Raw genomic sequence first — 17,416 nt, 5'->3', positions numbered from 1 at the left:
GGACATTCTTTTTCTGGATATGTACTATTAATCTTAGCATGGTATTAAGTTTCATGGTTCCCTGGACCATGGTAAGTTTCAAACCCTGAGCAATCAGCAGGGAATCAATTGTTCATCAATATTCTCTTCAATGAGAATGCAGGTCCACTTGTGTTGTGTGCAAGCCACTGAGTACCAGTATGAACAGCAGATGGTTGCTGTAGAAGATGCAACCGCATTTTTCTTTTTCTGAGCTATGAGACTGAAATGTTATCACTACTACCGTAAATGTCTTCAAGATATACAAGCTCAAGTCCTTAGTGCAGTTTTCCTCCTGCCTATCTCCCTTCATTAGGAGAAACCACATCAAAGAAATCACAAATTATTAAACTAAGAAGGCGGCTTATAAATTAGTTGCAGCTAAATTATAACAGCTTTCAATAAAGTGGAAAACATAACCAAGTGTTCAAATTCCCTCAGCATTATTTTTCTATAATTTTCAGTAACAATTTAAATCATTAAGAATTCTAAAATTGTACTTTTCAAAATTAACAATGACCAGTAATGCAATTAAATACTAAACTTTTTAAAACAAACATTTTGGGAATTAGATATGAATTTAAGAGCCTCAGCTTAAACACTTTGTTCTAAAAATCTCACCATTTCTAATGGAAGAGAGAAAAGAGGATAAAAAGAAAAATGCCACCTGTGCTGTATTCAGTTTCAGAGAACCACCAAACGAAAACAAGATTCTTACCCAAACTCCAAAGCAAGATTTGTAAAAGAGGAAGAGTGAGAAAATCTCAGTGAGGTTCCAAGACAGTATGAATAAATAAGATTTCTAAGTTATCATCACTGTTATTTCTTATCTCATGCTCTGTTACATTTTTTACTCTTCCTAGTTCAGGAGGCAGTATCTCTAGCAAATTCTGTCACTGTTTTTCATCTTAATAGTAGATGTAACAAAAGCAAAAAAGGCTAAAAAAAACCTCAGTTGGTTTAGGGAGCCCCAAAATGAATTGATGAAAACCAAACATGTTGCTTTAAGAGAAATGAAAACATAAGACTTTGCAGCCTCAGAATCTATTTGGACACAGTATGGGGCATTAACCAAAAAGCTAAACATCCCGACCCTTTCTCTGAGGAGAGTACATTAACCCTTAACATTTCCCTAAAATAACCCCAAAAATAGAGGGATTTTATCAACATCACATGAATCTAGTGCATAAACAGGCATGATGTTTCTTCTTGTAAGCAGAAAAAAATGCATCAGAAAACTACTTTGGAAAGTTGTATTTGCTCTCCTTCTTCCAAGTTAAATAGAAAATATCAGTAGTATGAATTACTGCAGCTAAGAACTATTTTCCCACAACAACTGAAATGGAAAGTTAATCTTTCATTTTCGGTATTAAGGATAATTACAGTAAAATTCTTTTTACGGCTATAAAAACCAGAGTCACAGACAATTTTTATCACATAGGTATTCAAATATCACTTATCAGAACTTGATGAACCAGAGGAAAAAAAGAAGTGAATAATAGCTGTGTACATGGACATAGGCCTATCAATGGGGGAATGAGAAATGATCTTTTTAGAGAAGTAATATTTTTGACATCACCTGTGCCAGTAGACCTAATGTTCATATCAATTTCATGAATCATAAACTATGTGTTTCAAGTCCTTCAGATTAAGTACAGAAATAAAGGTAGCTGGTAGAAAATATTTTTCAAAAGAACAAGTAAGTTTTACAAGAGAGGTTTTGAAAAACCTCACTGGCAACTTCTTTAAAACTGTTTCAGAATAAAGATTCATGAGCTGTAAAAATTGTTATAGAAGTTGCTTTGCATATTAAGCCACACTGATGAAACTCAATGTGAGCTGTAAAACAGAATAATAGTGCAGACAGGTTTAGCTCCTTGGAAAAAGTACTATTTTATCTGACTTCTTACTGTTAGGTAAAAAAACACTGTGAAGTTCAACCTTTCTGCTAAATCAAATTGTAAATGGCTATAAACCAAGAGGGTAGAACTGAGATTCAAAAAAGCTATTATGCAAGGTGTAAACTGCAGAAGTGACCTCATATTAACTGCACAGCTGTTCTTCGAGCAATCTTGCTTAAAGATCAGTAGACAAAATGATATACAAGTCAATATACAGTACCAGTTTTCCCCACTTTTTTTGGAATGATGTGCAGTATTTCTCTTATTCAAGAAAGAGCTAGAAAGACGCTGAGGATATTTGAGAAAAAATAAAGGAAATAGAGAAAAATAGAGAAGAAAGAAGAAACCTGAGGAAGAACATGACATAGGATGTGAAATCTTAGAGCACAGGAAAGAGAAAGTCAAGTTTATGTCAAAACCATGATATTTCAAACATTTTAAAACACATAGAATTCCTCTGGACTACAAATTCAGCTCCAAAACCTAAGTACTCCGCTAACCAAATATACACAAACAGAAAAATTATCTGCCCTGGATCAGATATGCCTTCCAAAACTAGTGACAATCTTCTGTACACTCAAAGGAAAACAAAGCTGTGTGATAACATAGTTTTTCATTTAAACATTTCGTGTGATTAAAATAGACAAGAATGGAAAAGCAGAGGAGTCATATCATGTGTACACAAAAAAAAATACACTCAAATGATTAAAATAGGCTAAAATATTTTCACACAGGCACAAACACATTTTTACTTTCACCCACATAGGAAGAGGTATGTCAGATGGGGTAGGGAGACTACAGATGTATGCAAAAATGTCCAAGACAGTCTCCTTGAGCTATGTAAGATACTTAGCCACATACTTAGTTCCATCCTGATTTAACTTCAAAACATCCACTTTCCAGTTAGATGGTTTCTTTTCCCTGTGAGGAAAAATATTTAACTCATCCTTTTGGCAACATCCACACACTAAGGTATACTCTCTGCCAGACTGTTCCTTGATATACCCAACAGTCCTTCAAAAATAATTTCTAAGTTAGAGTGATAGGCATACAATACCTTCCAAACTGCTGCAGTTCCACCTTAGAGCTTCCACCAAATTATTATTTGTGCAAAACAAAACCCAAAGATCCTTTGTCCTATCCTTTCCTAGCCACACCTGCTCATCTTGCACTAGGTTTCATAATCTTCAGAAAATATGTTAAAACCACTGGAATGGAAGTAATCTGTCAAAATTTCAAATAAACTTCTATATTAGCTAATTTTTGATTGGGAAAGAGCAGGGAAAAGGCAAAGCCACACAGGAAGAAATCTGTAGCCTTAACTGACAAGATTTCAGCGTGAGTTCCAGTAAGCTCTGCCTGCACTCCAAGCAAGACAGATGATGGCATTGAATCAGAAATCATACAACATTACATAGATGTCAACAGTTTAAAAGAAGCATGTTGCATTAAGATTTTATATCAGATGCACACAGTTCTTCAACGAGATATTGCTAGCTTCTCACATACCACTAACTCATTATTCAGAACAGCAAAAGTGCTGGAAAAATCTCTTGGTGGCAAAAAAAAAGCCAGTCAGTGAAGGACACACAAAGGGAAGTGGTACAGAAATGGCTCTGCTAAATATTAGCAGATTCTATTATTATTTCTGTAATCTTCTGAATGCTGTATTCAGCATATTTTTTTTTCTTCTGTATTAACGACTTTAGCTAGACAAAAATTGTCCTCTGTGGTCTATGGCAATCAACTCTTTGCTGCTGCAGTGGTTTTGGCTGGAGTAATTTTGTTCACAGTAGCTAGTATGGGGTTATATTTTGGGTTTACATGTTAAATTAGTCCCTTGACAAAGGTGATTAACACATGAAACAATCTGTATGGCATGCATGCGTACACAATCTCCTCTAAAATTAGAAGATTCCAGTGAAGGTGAATTTTTTTAAGCTTTTCCCACGAATTCTAGCAGGCTTTACAAGACATTAGGAGGGGACACAGCCAGGACAGCTGACCCCAATGGACCAAAGGGATGTGTCAATACCCTGTAACATATGGCATAATGCTCAGCATATAAAGCTGGGAAAACAGAAGAAGAAGACACGCAGAGTGACGGCATTTTTCTTCCCAAGTCACGGTTACACGTGATGGAGCCCTGCCTTCCTGGAGATGGCTGAACACCTGCCTGCTCATGGGAAGCAGTGAATGAATTCCTTGGTTTGCTTTGCTTACATGTGAGGCTTATGCTTTTCCTATTCAACTGTCTTTCCCTCAACCCATGAGTTTTCTCACTTTTACCCTTATGATTGTCTCCACTATCCCACTGTGGGGGAAGTGAATGATCCTCTGTGTTCAGTTGCCAGCTGGGGTTAAACCACAACAGTTGCACATTTTCTCTATCTTTTGTATCCTTTCCTAAAACTCAAAAATCTGAGAATTAACTACAGAGCATCCTCCTCAACGTGTCACAACTCTTTCTGAATAAACCAGCCCACAATTAAGCAAACAAATCTACTATTCATGCTCTCACAAACAGATCTTCTTGAGAATTCAGACACAATTACATACATTTGATGTATGCACCTGATTCAAGAAAGCCATACCCTTCTTAGCCTGTAGCTGCTTTTGTGTGTAACCTTTGCTACTGCACAGCTGAAATGTCATTTCACTCCTTTTTAACATCTTGTTCCACTTAAACTGATAGACGCTAAAATACTTTGAAGCAATCATAAGCTACTTCACAGTACCCGACTGCGCATAACTATAATTTTACAAGGGAATTTAAGAGCTCAGACACTAGTTTTTGCTCTTAATCTACAGTGTTTTTTGACCTGTGAGAGCTTATGCTCAATGAAGGTTACATACTTGCAGCCACATCCTATGAAAATATTGCAAACTGACTGCACAAGTAGAAACAGGAAGAAGAATATAATTAGAGACCTACAAGAAGTTTATAACTCACAATTTTATAAAAAAATAATTATTATAGAATATTTTAATTCCAAATCTGAGGAAGCAGCCAGAATCCATAAAAACCCCAGGATGTTACTTCAGCAGAAAAGGTGTTGCAATCATACACAATTCTAATACAATTTTATTATTGTGCTATATTAACATCTGGTTGTAAAGTTTCTGACAAAATCACTGAAAAGCCACAGTGCAAAGCCCCAGTTTTTACAAGTGTTCCACAAGGACTTACTGGCAGAATGTTACACAATATAGACAATCCTTTGATTTTCAAGTGTATATACAAAATGTCAGCAATAAAATCTAGTAAGTCTAAATAATCTTTGACAAAGTATGCTTTAATCAAAGGAGTTTATTCTCCTAGTTACCAGATTCCTCTGAAATCTTTAATTTAATAATTTTTTCCCCTTCCTAACAACATACTACTTTTCTTTTTTAGTAAGAATGAATGGTTTAAATTTTAGTTATTTTTCTTGTTTCCTACTGTTCCAGTTGTGTTTGAGATAACTCCTTTTGTTCAATTTGCACTCCACATAGCACTATGGCATTCTATAACTTTTTTATATGAAAGCAGTACAGAAACCAGGAATTCACGTGTAGCCAAGGTGCCCATTTAATATTTCTAGAACAGAGACTTTTCTTTAAGAGATTGGTCAAAAAATACACTGTGTTTGCTAAAATGGAATTCATATACTTGATAAAACATATTTTTTTTCTAGTTTTGGGCATAATGTTTACCCCCTATAAGAGTCTTATCTTCCAATTTTAATCTAAACCTGATCATGGAAAGAAATACCATAAAGACAAGACTGAACCAGAAACACTGATTAGAGCAGATGTGTAAAGCCATGGTCTTCAGAAAAAAAAGCTACAAACCCCTTTGATCACTGTCAAGACTATCAAACAATCTTTGTTACTCTTTGAGCCTCCATTATTACAATGCATTTTAATGAGAATTTTTGAGAAAATAAATCCTTTTAATTTTGAAAGTAGTCAATATACCTGAAATTATACATGAATTTGATTTAGTACTTTGCTACACAAAGAGCAAATTATTCTCCTTTTTCCCTTTTCTCAACAGGATGACATGCCTTGACAAGAATAGGCCTCCATTAAGAACAATGCATTCATTTTGTTACATGACAGAAATATTGTAATCATTTCTGCTACAAAACCTGAAAAGCAAATTCTGTTACGTTCCTCTAAATTCTGAGGAAATAGGAATACAACTGAAATGCACTGCTAGTATTAAGATATGAAATTCTGTCTAAATGCCAATAGCTGCAGGCTATTGAATCATTTATTTCATATACAATAAATAAATCCATTTTGTGTAAGTACATCTTTTACATATTATAAACACTCACTTCCAAACTGTGAGTTCAATTTTCTTAAAGAAAATTACAGATTTATTTCATCGTTTAAAAATGCATGTAATTAGACTTTATTTAAAATCACAAGAATTGCATCTTTGGGCCAAAAATCAACACACAGAGACCATGACTGCCAGGTGCTTGTCAGCATTCCTACAGAATACGTGGCCAAAGCCTTTGAGTATCATGCAGGTAACTCAGATATCCTCTTTGGAGCTACAAATCTAGCCAGGGTAGAGTTGCAAAAGTGAACTTCAGCTTGCTTTGGCAAAATAAAGCAAAGCCAAACGAAACACCAGAAAAATCAACCAACACTAAGGGGAGCCAAAAGCCAAGAAAACAACTTTCGGTTACCTTTGCATGGATAAGTGTATGCTAACTAATTATTAAGGGAGTCATTGTGAGTTCTGTGATACTACTAAGAAGCTGAAACATGAAGCATATAGATTGTTTATGCTTCCCATCTTCAAATTGGTTCAGTGACTGAAAAATTAGGGTCACATCAGATTTTTCTGAGTGCATTTTCATGAAAAGAACCTCTCTAACTTAAATTTGTAATTCTTCACCATTTCTTTCCATGTCTAACTCATTAACATACACATATCTTGCAAGACAGCATCAGATCTCCCTAAATTTATCACATCATTTGCAAACTTATTTATCTACATTAGAAGTACGACTAAGAAATATCTATTTTTTTTCTTTTAACACTTTTCATTCATCTCAACATTTATGGTCCATCATTCCTCCCAGTACACGAAATGTATAAAGCCACATCACAGAGGATCCAAATACTAGGGCTATATTAGCACTAGTGAAATAGTGGCAGATCTCCAGAGTGAATCAGTTGGTGCTCAGGATCTGAAGCATATACCTGGGGGAAAAGCATTATTTCAGGCTAGAAATAATGGTTCTGAAAACTTAGAGCCCTCCCATAAGAGCTGTGCATGTTCCCATTTCATTTCAGCTGAAAGGAGTAAAGTGGATCCTCAGAGACTGCTCAGTGGTGGAGGCACAGCATCCTAATGGCACTGGGCAGACTTGCTTCAAAGGCGTATTTCTGATCCAAATGAAAACATTAATGCAGATACACCTAAATAAAAATGGCTTGTCTTATTTTCTTGATTATTTTCTTTTTTAGTAGTCAAACTGAAGCATATTCACAACTTCACACAGATTTCTTCAGGATAAAAAAATGTATTTCAAAAAATTTAAAAACCTCCACAATATGAGGTCAAAGATGTTAAAAAGTTAAAATACATCTAATACAGTTAAAATAGCATTTCTACAAATAAAGACTTTGGGTATGCACTGAGGTTACCCAGGGGCTTTACATACCAGTCAATTCATCAATAACAAACTGAAGAACATTATGCACATTTTTTCTAAAAGATTATAAATAAATATGAGAGATTTTTCCATTAAAGAAGTCACTAGCAGATATCTTTTTTAATGCTCTCAGTTTTTCTAATTTAAATTCTATTATAACAGTATCATTAAAATTCCAAGCAGGCAGATTTGGTCTACATGAAATGGGACATGGGACAGGCCTTTTGTGACACAATTAAGACTGTTCTTTCAAGGGCAATGTCTCAGAAGGTGAACACTAATTTTACTAATATGGTAAAGGAGGATGAATGACTGTGGGAAGGAAGGAAAGAAAAACAAACTAAAAAGTATAACTTTTTTTTCTGTGAAGTTCTCTGCCATATTTAACTTTCAATTCCTAAATAGGTTATTACAGGGACAGCAATTTGCATAAAAAGATTAAAGATTGCACGAAATGACAAAGACTGCTCTGCAGTTATAAATCGAACAAAGAAAAACCAGTCATTGCAGATGTCAAATGAATTTTAAGGAAATGATCAAAGACATTTTGGTAATAGTACATGATGTATAAATTACCCCCAACACTAGGTGTCAGAGTGCATATGCTATTTTTGAAAACAACTTAAAATGTCTTTACTTTCCTGTATGAAAGCCAGAGCTCCAAGAAAATTAAAAAGGAAAGTTCATAACACTCTTTTTCTTCATTCTGAAATACTTCTTCAGAATACAACATCTAGTTTTTGTCAGATGGGAGAACTAAAATCACCATAAAATCATAGCTCAGAGCAAAAGCCATTACAAACCAAAACAATTTAAATATTTTTGAGAACAGCTGCTGTAAAGAAATTCAAATCATGTAGGCAACATCAAAATTTTGTTGAAGACAGGCTTGCGACCAGTCTCGAAAAAAAATAAATCAAGAAGGTTTACCTATAGTTAAGATCCAAAGATATAAGTGGAGTTGGCATATGAATGAAATATCAACTAAGTAGATACTAATTGCAAAAATACTGGAAGAAGTCAAGGAGGCTCTTAAAACACTGATATAGTTTAATACTTATCCCTTTTCATTTTCCTCTTGAAAGACTTTCTGCAGTAGCTTCCTGATTAAAAAGGGAATTTTTATTTTAATTTTCAATTATGCTGGAGTGTCAGTACCTTTTTCTGTGTCCATATAAATTATTTTTGAGATATAAAACAGAGACAAAATGGAGTTGTCATAAGTCTTCCAAATTTCATGAGACTGTCGCCACTTATAGAACAGCACTATATAAAAGAAATTTCTTCCTTTATGGAGGGAAGGGAAATGAACTACTACTTTGAATTACTTAGTATTGAAATCCAAATGGGAAACAAAAAAAAAATTTTTTTAAGATGTTGAATGCCATTCTTTCAAGATAGCAAAAATTTATTACAAGGATCAGAATGGAGAGTACTTTTAAATTAATATATTGCACAGAGCAGAAAAGGTTCAAAAAGCTCAGAAACAGAGTCACAAAATGAGCAAAAATGAAAAATCTTCTGAGAAGTTGCACAGGACCATATTTGAAATAACAACAGAAACACCCCCAAATTATTTTCAGTTAAATAAAGTTCTTGGAATGTATGCATTACCTTAACAACAGGATTCAGCAGAACAACACCTGATTTCTTTGTAATGACTTGTTTTGTTGTGTAATGATGTTCTATGAGCTGAGGAATAGTTGGAAAACCAGTTCCTTCAAAACGATATTGATTCTGTAAAGACATAAAAGGGAATAATTATTTCTCTACAAGCAATATTTCTAGTAAGAAACTGCAAAAGTGCATCATCAAATTTTCCCCACTAGTAAGAAAGTAATGCTCACTTTTACAGAATTAAATTCATTTTCTGATCTTTAAATAGTATTTCTACTGACTTAAATGGAATGACAGGAAGATGATAAATTAATAAATGCAAAATTACTGCATCACTCATGTAAGGCAGCATGATAAAATGACTATTTAAACTCTTAATTTAAACAGATAGGACAGTTAAACTTAAAACTATGACAGATTGAAATAAAAATATTCTAAACCAGAAAAAACACCAGCTTCCGAATTACTTCAAGTTCTAAGAACTATGACAACAAACTAAAAATCTGACAATAAAATAAACAGGAGATAAGTAATACTGTCTTAATCTGATCTTACTGCATTTATAATATTTGATTTAACAAATCCCTGGCACAGAGTATACAGTACATGATTGGTCTTTAATAAGGAGTATAAGCCAGAAGAGTCTAAAGCAGCTAAAGGTAAGTCAGGCATGTGATTCAAAGAGAAGTATGGTGAAATATAAGAAAGTTTTGTGCTTTCACAAGACTCAGTATCTACAGTTAGAGAGCTCTTCCCACAAGTAGCTGCCATAAGCCAGCCTGACAATGAACAAGTACTGCAATTAAAAAAACTCAAAAGCACAGATGGTGATTCAAGTTCATTTACACAACTGGGCAATGAAAACCTCTACCACTGGCATGCAGACAGTTTTCTTTCTAACCCCCAGGGTTAAATTCCTTTCACAGTGCATTTTAAGTTTATTGTGTTTCTTGAGGGTTAAAACATTAACTTCCTGAAACATGTTGTTGCTTTTAGTAAAGACAGCTTGGTCACATCACCTACTTTTAACATTCACAGATCTCCATCATAAAATGTTTCCACGGACTGAATACTTTGTTTTGGTATTTTGTTGTTTATTAAATAATGACTATACTTCGATTGACCACTAACACTAGTTCCCATTCCTTTCAAATAAGTTCCTTCATACTTCTGTGCTGATGATCCAAAAAACCTGATGTCCTAAGAGTCTCCTTAGCACAACAGCCACTACTGCCCATTATTTCCTCATCCCAGACCCAGCCATGCGCCCATCTGCTGTCATTTATGTAAAACCCTCGGGGCAGACAGCGTCCTTTGATTCTGTGTGTTTACACTACATCCTGACCATTACTAAAATCACTAACAAACAACAATTTTACAATGCCACAGCCTCAAGTAAGCAGAAGCGAAGACAACAGTTGCCTTGAATGGACAGCAGTGAATTAATTCAGCTTAAAAACTGAATGATAAACTGATCTATCACACATAGTTATATTAAGGTTAGACTTTAAAATAATGGTAAAACTAGAGAGAGAACACTTATGCAATTAAAGGATCACTGTTAAAACAAATGTCCCACTCTGATCTTCAGTGCTTGATTCAAAAGAAAATATGGAGGGCTGTCAGTGATCCAAGAGTGTGGTTTCACCAGCCACAGAGACTCGATTCCACATTTTCCATATCTGTGCAAATGAACAAATCCCTTGCACTACACTCTCCTCCAACATCCCTACCTAAATGATTTGCACAAAATTACTTCAGTCACATCAAGAATATAATGTGCATATATTTCTGCTGGGTCAGATCAGAGAGCACCAAGCATCTTGTAAGATTCTGTGTATCTATGCAGAGGTAATTTTATCGCTTATTTTCTCATTCAGCACTCTGACACATCAAAATACTTTAAGGTCATAAAATCAAAATAAAATAAACACTATGTGCAAATGTTCACTTCCACAAAGAAAACAGTAGGTGAGAACTAATGAACTCTCCAGCCATGACAAGTGTCCATAATCACTGATCCTATAGAAGCCTTCCAACCTCTCTGAAGTTTGAAAAATATTACTGCCTCTCATTAAAAGGAAATAAAGCAGGTACACAATATTGAGTTCCCCAGGCATGCTGCATCTGCTGGGGATTTAGACAAGGAAATTCCTTCAGTGTAAATATCATTATGTGATTGAATGTATTTTTCTGTATGTGGGAGACTTTTATTACAAGACACTGAAGAGACAGCATTACTGAATCATAACTGAGAATAATTTGCTGCAATGTCACACTTCAGGAAAAATTTCTAGTAATGTTATGTGAAATGTCACATTTTTAGTAAGTTTAAAATTCTGAAAGGTTAAAAAAACAAGTAATGCATTAAGAATAAAAAGAAATACACTGGATAAAGGCATATAACAATATAACATACTGCTAATTCAGTCACCAATTTTTCTTAAGTTAGAGCAATAAGGGGGGTCAATTTTGATCCTTAGAAGCATATACACTGTGCAACATCCATAAGCATTTGTGCTATACTGAAAAAAACAGTAACCACAGGGCTAAAAAGAACATATGCACCTCTAGTGCAGCAGGGACTTCAATTCCCAACTGTATAAAACCAGCACTGATTACTTTCTTCTCCATGACTGTTTCCATTCTTCAGGAAGATTCAGGAACCTTTATTGTTTGAATTAAAAGTAGTCTAATTGGCACCGACTATGTAAATGGGTTTAAAAATACATAAAGGTACATGCATAAATTAATAATAACAAGTTCTAGATTTCAAAACATACACAGAAATATCTTGGTTTTTCAATAATAAATAAATCAATAGGATAAAGGAAATTGAATAACCTGATACCTCATATTTTTCCTTTGTTTCTCAAAATGACCTTTTCCCCTGATTTCAGCACTGATGGAAATATTTTCCACAGCTTTCATATTTTCATATAAAGGCTAAATCCATTTGCTATAGTAAACTACGTAGGTCCTAAATTGAATATTCAGTACTATATCAGAGACGTACATCAGCATATTGTATGATAAAGTGTCTCCGTTGTCCATCTGAAAACACAGAAAGGACATATTCACCAGGTTTCCCGTGGCTCTCTCGCACCAAGAAGTCTCCTTGCTGTTTTAACAGCTCCTGGGCTTCTATTCTTGGAATTGCACCATGATACCAGTCTTGCTCAGACAGTGGTTTCTCAGTGGTTGAGATTACATCAAAGAACTTGGGAAAAAAATTGAAGAAAAATGTTACTATATTTGTAAATTTTCAGAGTTTTCTTTTACATGAAAAGTATCATAAACAACAATAAATTCTATTTCTGTACCTAAATTATGTATTTCTATTAACAAACACAATCAAGGCTCTTACATTTACAAAACAGTCATACTGATCACTTTCTTTTCAATTACCTGAAAAATTAATGCATCAAAAGCAGAAGTTTATGGAAACATCCATAAAACCATGTAATATTTTTCACTTGGCCTGCTGTTTCTCATAAGCCATGATGACCAACTCTTTCTCACTCATTCTGACATGCCATTAATAACAATTGAAAATGAATAATTTCTTTATTCAGACAGAAACTTATCAAACAGAAAATCATAATAAACTTATTTATACAAATCATGTGAAATGAATAAACTGTTTTCACAGAATTTATCACTTCCATCCCAAATCAATTAATAAGTATGAGACATTTTTCCTAGCAGGTACACTCTAGTGCAGAATATACACCTGGATGTACTGTCCTTATGAACACTATGATATAGAGTTTCTGAAGACAAAGATTCTAAGAAATTATTTTCACTATATGGAAATGGCTATAAGCTGAAGCTAATGGTTATACGTGGAAGTTAGTGAGTTTTAAACTATGATTTCACACATTACTTTTAACATGCTTACATTGCTTAAGAAAACACAGAGGAAAACTGTATTTTGTCAATGACTACTTCAGATTTATTTGTTATGGGTACGAAGACAAGCCCTTGCTTAACCTATATGTCATTCAAGACCATTGCCAGAGCTCATAGAAATTCTCACAGTCAGGGTGGTAAAGCTCTGAACAATGTAATTGTGCATGTGACCCAGGCACACCTCCTAACTCACAGCTAGGTAACAGCATGAAGATCCACATCTCAGTGAAGGACAATCAAACATATAGCAAGGACAATGTAAGAAATTACAACAGCTTGAACATAGAGTGCACAGTCACAGCTTTTATGAGCAAAAGCTGTACTCCCAGGCTCTGTGTTCATAAGCACAGTGAACTACTAAAAGTGGAGATATTGACTGGCCAAGAAGGTAGTCAGATATTTCAATGCCATAAACAGTTAAATACATCTCACACGAGAGCTGTCTGCCACCATTAACATTTTCTTTCAGAAACTGCTAAAAGAAAAAAATAAGCTTTCAAAATGTTAGAGAACAGTATTTACTTGAACATTTATTGTTCAAAGACACCCAGTCTGACTTAAAAGAAAACCCAGACCTCTGTTACGTTCAGGGGTTCAGAGTAGCAAACCCTTTACCACAAAACCATATTTCTACTAGAGAGGAAATGTTTCTAAGGATAAAAGGATAGTTCAGGGTCACTAAACTACTTCATGTCTTCCTAAAGGAAGGTTAAAACAAAAAATAAATCTGACATGCAATTCATTTATTGCTTCCTAAAAAGAAAGCCACCAGATAGGAACACCTACTTATGTACAAACTGGGTGCAGGCTGAGGCATTGTTCAGACAATCGGGATCACACTCCAGAATAAAACATCTTAAAAGCCTTTGTAACAGAGAAAGAGCTTATGGAAGACATTGTTAACTATCATGTTGTCTGTGACACTATCATCAATCTTCCCCCTCTTTCAAATTTGATTAAATTAATATTTTATTACTTTAGAAGAAAACAAAGAAAATTCCACAAAGTTTCCTTTGTTGATTGTTCTCTACCTTATATTACCTTTGCTTCTTGTCATTGAAGCCAGACAAGGCCCAGAAAGTAAGTAGAATCAAAATATAGGTATAAAATATAAGTATAGGTCAAAATATAGGAATAAACAAAAGCACAAAGAACCTTGTCAAAACTTAGCTAGGATGCACTGCCAGCACTTAGAGGTAGAGGAAAGATGGTATTGTACACTAGAAAAATGCTAGAAAAATGCACATACACCCAACCTAAGTAAGATAAGGGGGCAAAGTGGGGCCTGAGTCCAAGAATCTTGCAAAATACACCATTAAGTCTGCCAAAATCAAGAAAGTTGAAAAGTTCAGCCGAGGATGAGGAGTAAAAACGACCACCAGAGGATGAAGAAACAGGAACGACCCTCCTGAATTCTCCCCAAATTGAAGACCACGCCCCTGACTCCGCCTAGACTCCGCCTATTATGAATATGTTGCAATTGTATGAATATGTATGTAAACATGTTGCAATCACCTGTAAAAATAGTATAAAAACCTGTAAATTCACTGGAGAGGCAGAGTAGTTTTGTCCAGCGCGAGCTGGCTGCTCTCCAACGTTGCTCAATAAACATACCTGGCTGCTTAAAGACTAAAAATTGTCTCTGAGCAGTTTTCTGCACCTTTTTGGGGGCAAAATTGGCATCATCATAAACTATGGGACAATCAAAATCAAGGTGGTTTTTCTGACGATGTAAGCAGTAATTATTTGTGTTTGCAGTGTTATTAAAATTGCATTACTTTTACGAACAAGTCTTCTGATTCTAACGTATTTTCTACATGACACAATATTCACCCTGACTGGCTATGGAATCAAATATGGCTGAAAGCCCAGAAAGAACAGTACAAATGCAAGATACATAACCTTTTAATATTGATTTCAACTCAATTTATATCACTATAAGTGGCAATATTTCTATTGCATTTTATAGTTAGCATTAAAGGAAAGGTTAATTTTTAAGGAAAATACAGGGGAAAAAAGCTGTCTGCACAAAATTAAATTCCCACCTCTCTTCTTTAAACTCTACTGATTTTAAATATCATCAAGCAACTTAATATCACTAATTAGAGACCTGAAAAAACAGTATTTTACAATTTCATTTGGGGGATGGGATCTCTTGCACATTGTATGTACACTTACAGAAGCACTTTATGCACTAACAGCCTAAATGAAGAAATTTTCTTCTAGGATTTTTGTTGTTAATTTGTAAGAAAGCTACAGATAAAAAATTAACAAAATCATACAGAAGGAAAGCAACTTAGACTGTCAAATTTCTACTCTCCCTCCCATTCTCTCTTTTTTTTTTCCTTTTTTTTCTTTCAAGATTTCCATTTATTTCCAGATTTCACTCCCAGGTTACTGGGGCTGGTGGGTGTGTCCTTATATACATATTCACACTTTTTCTTCTAAGAGGAGTAAAATGGCCTCATACACTTCATCATGTTTCTTATGGATCTAGTACTGTCCTCTTTACTTAAACTGAGCCCATTTCTCTTTCCCTATTTAACAAACCATTGAAACAGCAGTTTTTCTCCAACAGCGAAATGAAGCAGTTCCCAGCTGCTGCCCTTATTTCAAGAGAAAAACTGAGCAAACTGCAGTGTATTATTTCTAACTCAAAAAAATTTACATATTATTCTTGTACTTATACTGTCAATGAAATAAAAACTATAATGGGGATGAGATGTTATTAAACTAATAGCATGCTCAGTATTGTATTTTCACATATATTCTGAATGCAAATGTTCTGTACTTCGTTACATCTTTAAGCAAACAAAACATTTTGTCAAGACATTTTTTCTCACAGCATAAAAGAGTGGCAGAGATAAAAATGAGAAAGCAAAGCAGTAAATTTAGGTTGATAATTTGAGACAATTCCCTGTGTAACATCCTGCCTTCAGATTCCATGTACCTGGCTCATTCCCACATGCCGATATACCATATGAAACAAACATTAATTCCACGTATTATCCTATAAACAATAAAAAAATTATCCTATAAAAAGTAACAGATGTTTGTGTCAAGCTCAAACACCTCAGTACCAAAAAAAATATGCAGAAGGGTGGACACTGACTCATCTTTCAGTTTATGTGTAGCATTTCATTTCCAGTACAAGTAAGCTGTATTTTCTCTCCTCATTTGATTAAACTTACATATCCTGCTATTATAGAAAACCAGCTTGCATTTTGTCTAAGAGAAAACCTCTGAATCCCTAGTTTTCCTGTTTTCTCTTCAAACTATACTTTTTCCCTGTATTACCCCATATCTTCTCATTCTGAGAACATGTAAATCATTTCAGTGCCAACACATAAGTAATAGTTAAACTCCTCTCTGCTTTGGAATTACACAGTTTCTCTATGACTTTTTTCAGATAACACACAAAAAACCCTAATTCAAACAGACAAAATTCAACATATCCCACCAATTAAATACAGGATGTTACTTTTAGAATACCATTACATTTAAATTAGATATAGCTCCACTTCTAAAGTTTCAATATACTTAAACACATGATCTGACAACAGGTAGTTAACATCACATTTTAGACTATGCTCTATCAGAGGACCAGTACCAGCCCAAATCTGCTTTGAGATCCCTTTTTTATTATTATTAAATACAAATATTTTTAAAAATGTATATAAAAAATAACAAATTCTTTCATGTATGTTAATATTACTTCATAATACACCTTCAATAATTACTTTGTATACTTTGTTGATGGATAATAAGCTTTAAGTACCAGTTTATATATTTAGCAATTAAGCATGGTTATGTAATTGTCAGCGGGAAACAGATGAGCAGCTGAAACATTAATAGCTAAGTACTAATTTGTAAAGCAAATTTGAGCTGTATATGCATGGTTAGCTTTTCTAACACACAAGAAATAGCTGAATCTAAACACAAAGCAAAACTGAAAATTGCGTGGTTTATATATTCTGACTGAAGTCACGTAGGTGTCATTTAAGCAAAAGATAATCAAGATTACAGTTGTTACTCAGATTTTACTTTCTGACTCAAATGACTCAATGCTCATCTTACTTCTCCCAAAAGTATTCCAAGGTTTCACCAACGCTACCTACCATCTATCTACAGCCAGGTTTACACTAAGTTCCATGGAATTAGCAGAGATATAGATTAGAATGAAAACCAAAATGTTGGCACATAGCTTATTTAAAATGACACTTTAGGTCAATTGAAATTTTGACATTGACTTCTCCTGATTTAATAAAAATGTTTTATTTTGATCCTCCTCTTGACAATTTTTGTCTT

At 34.3% G+C, this 17,416-nt stretch overlaps 1 protein-coding gene across 2 annotated transcripts in view; it reads right to left on the bottom strand.

The window, feature by feature from the left end:
• Positions 1 to 17,416, bottom strand: part of FER (FER tyrosine kinase) — a 150,073-nt gene that overhangs the window by 57,881 nt on the left and 74,776 nt on the right. For both annotated transcript variants that reach the window (XM_018072865.2, XM_018072866.2), the window contains exons 12-13: positions 12,213 to 12,416; positions 9,194 to 9,316 (exon numbers count right to left, since the gene is read on the bottom strand). In XM_018072865.2, the coding sequence (XP_017928354.1) occupies positions 9,194 to 9,316; positions 12,213 to 12,416 (327 nt within the window). The remainder of the gene's footprint in view (positions 1 to 9,193; positions 9,317 to 12,212; positions 12,417 to 17,416) is intronic.

Source organism: Manacus vitellinus, unplaced genomic scaffold, assembly GCF_001715985.3.
Source record: "Manacus vitellinus isolate BGI_N305 unplaced genomic scaffold, ASM171598v3 scaffold_23_pilon, whole genome shotgun sequence".
NCBI lineage: Eukaryota > Metazoa > Chordata > Aves > Passeriformes > Pipridae > Manacus > Manacus vitellinus.
This window is presented reverse-complemented; position numbering and strand designations above follow the sequence as displayed.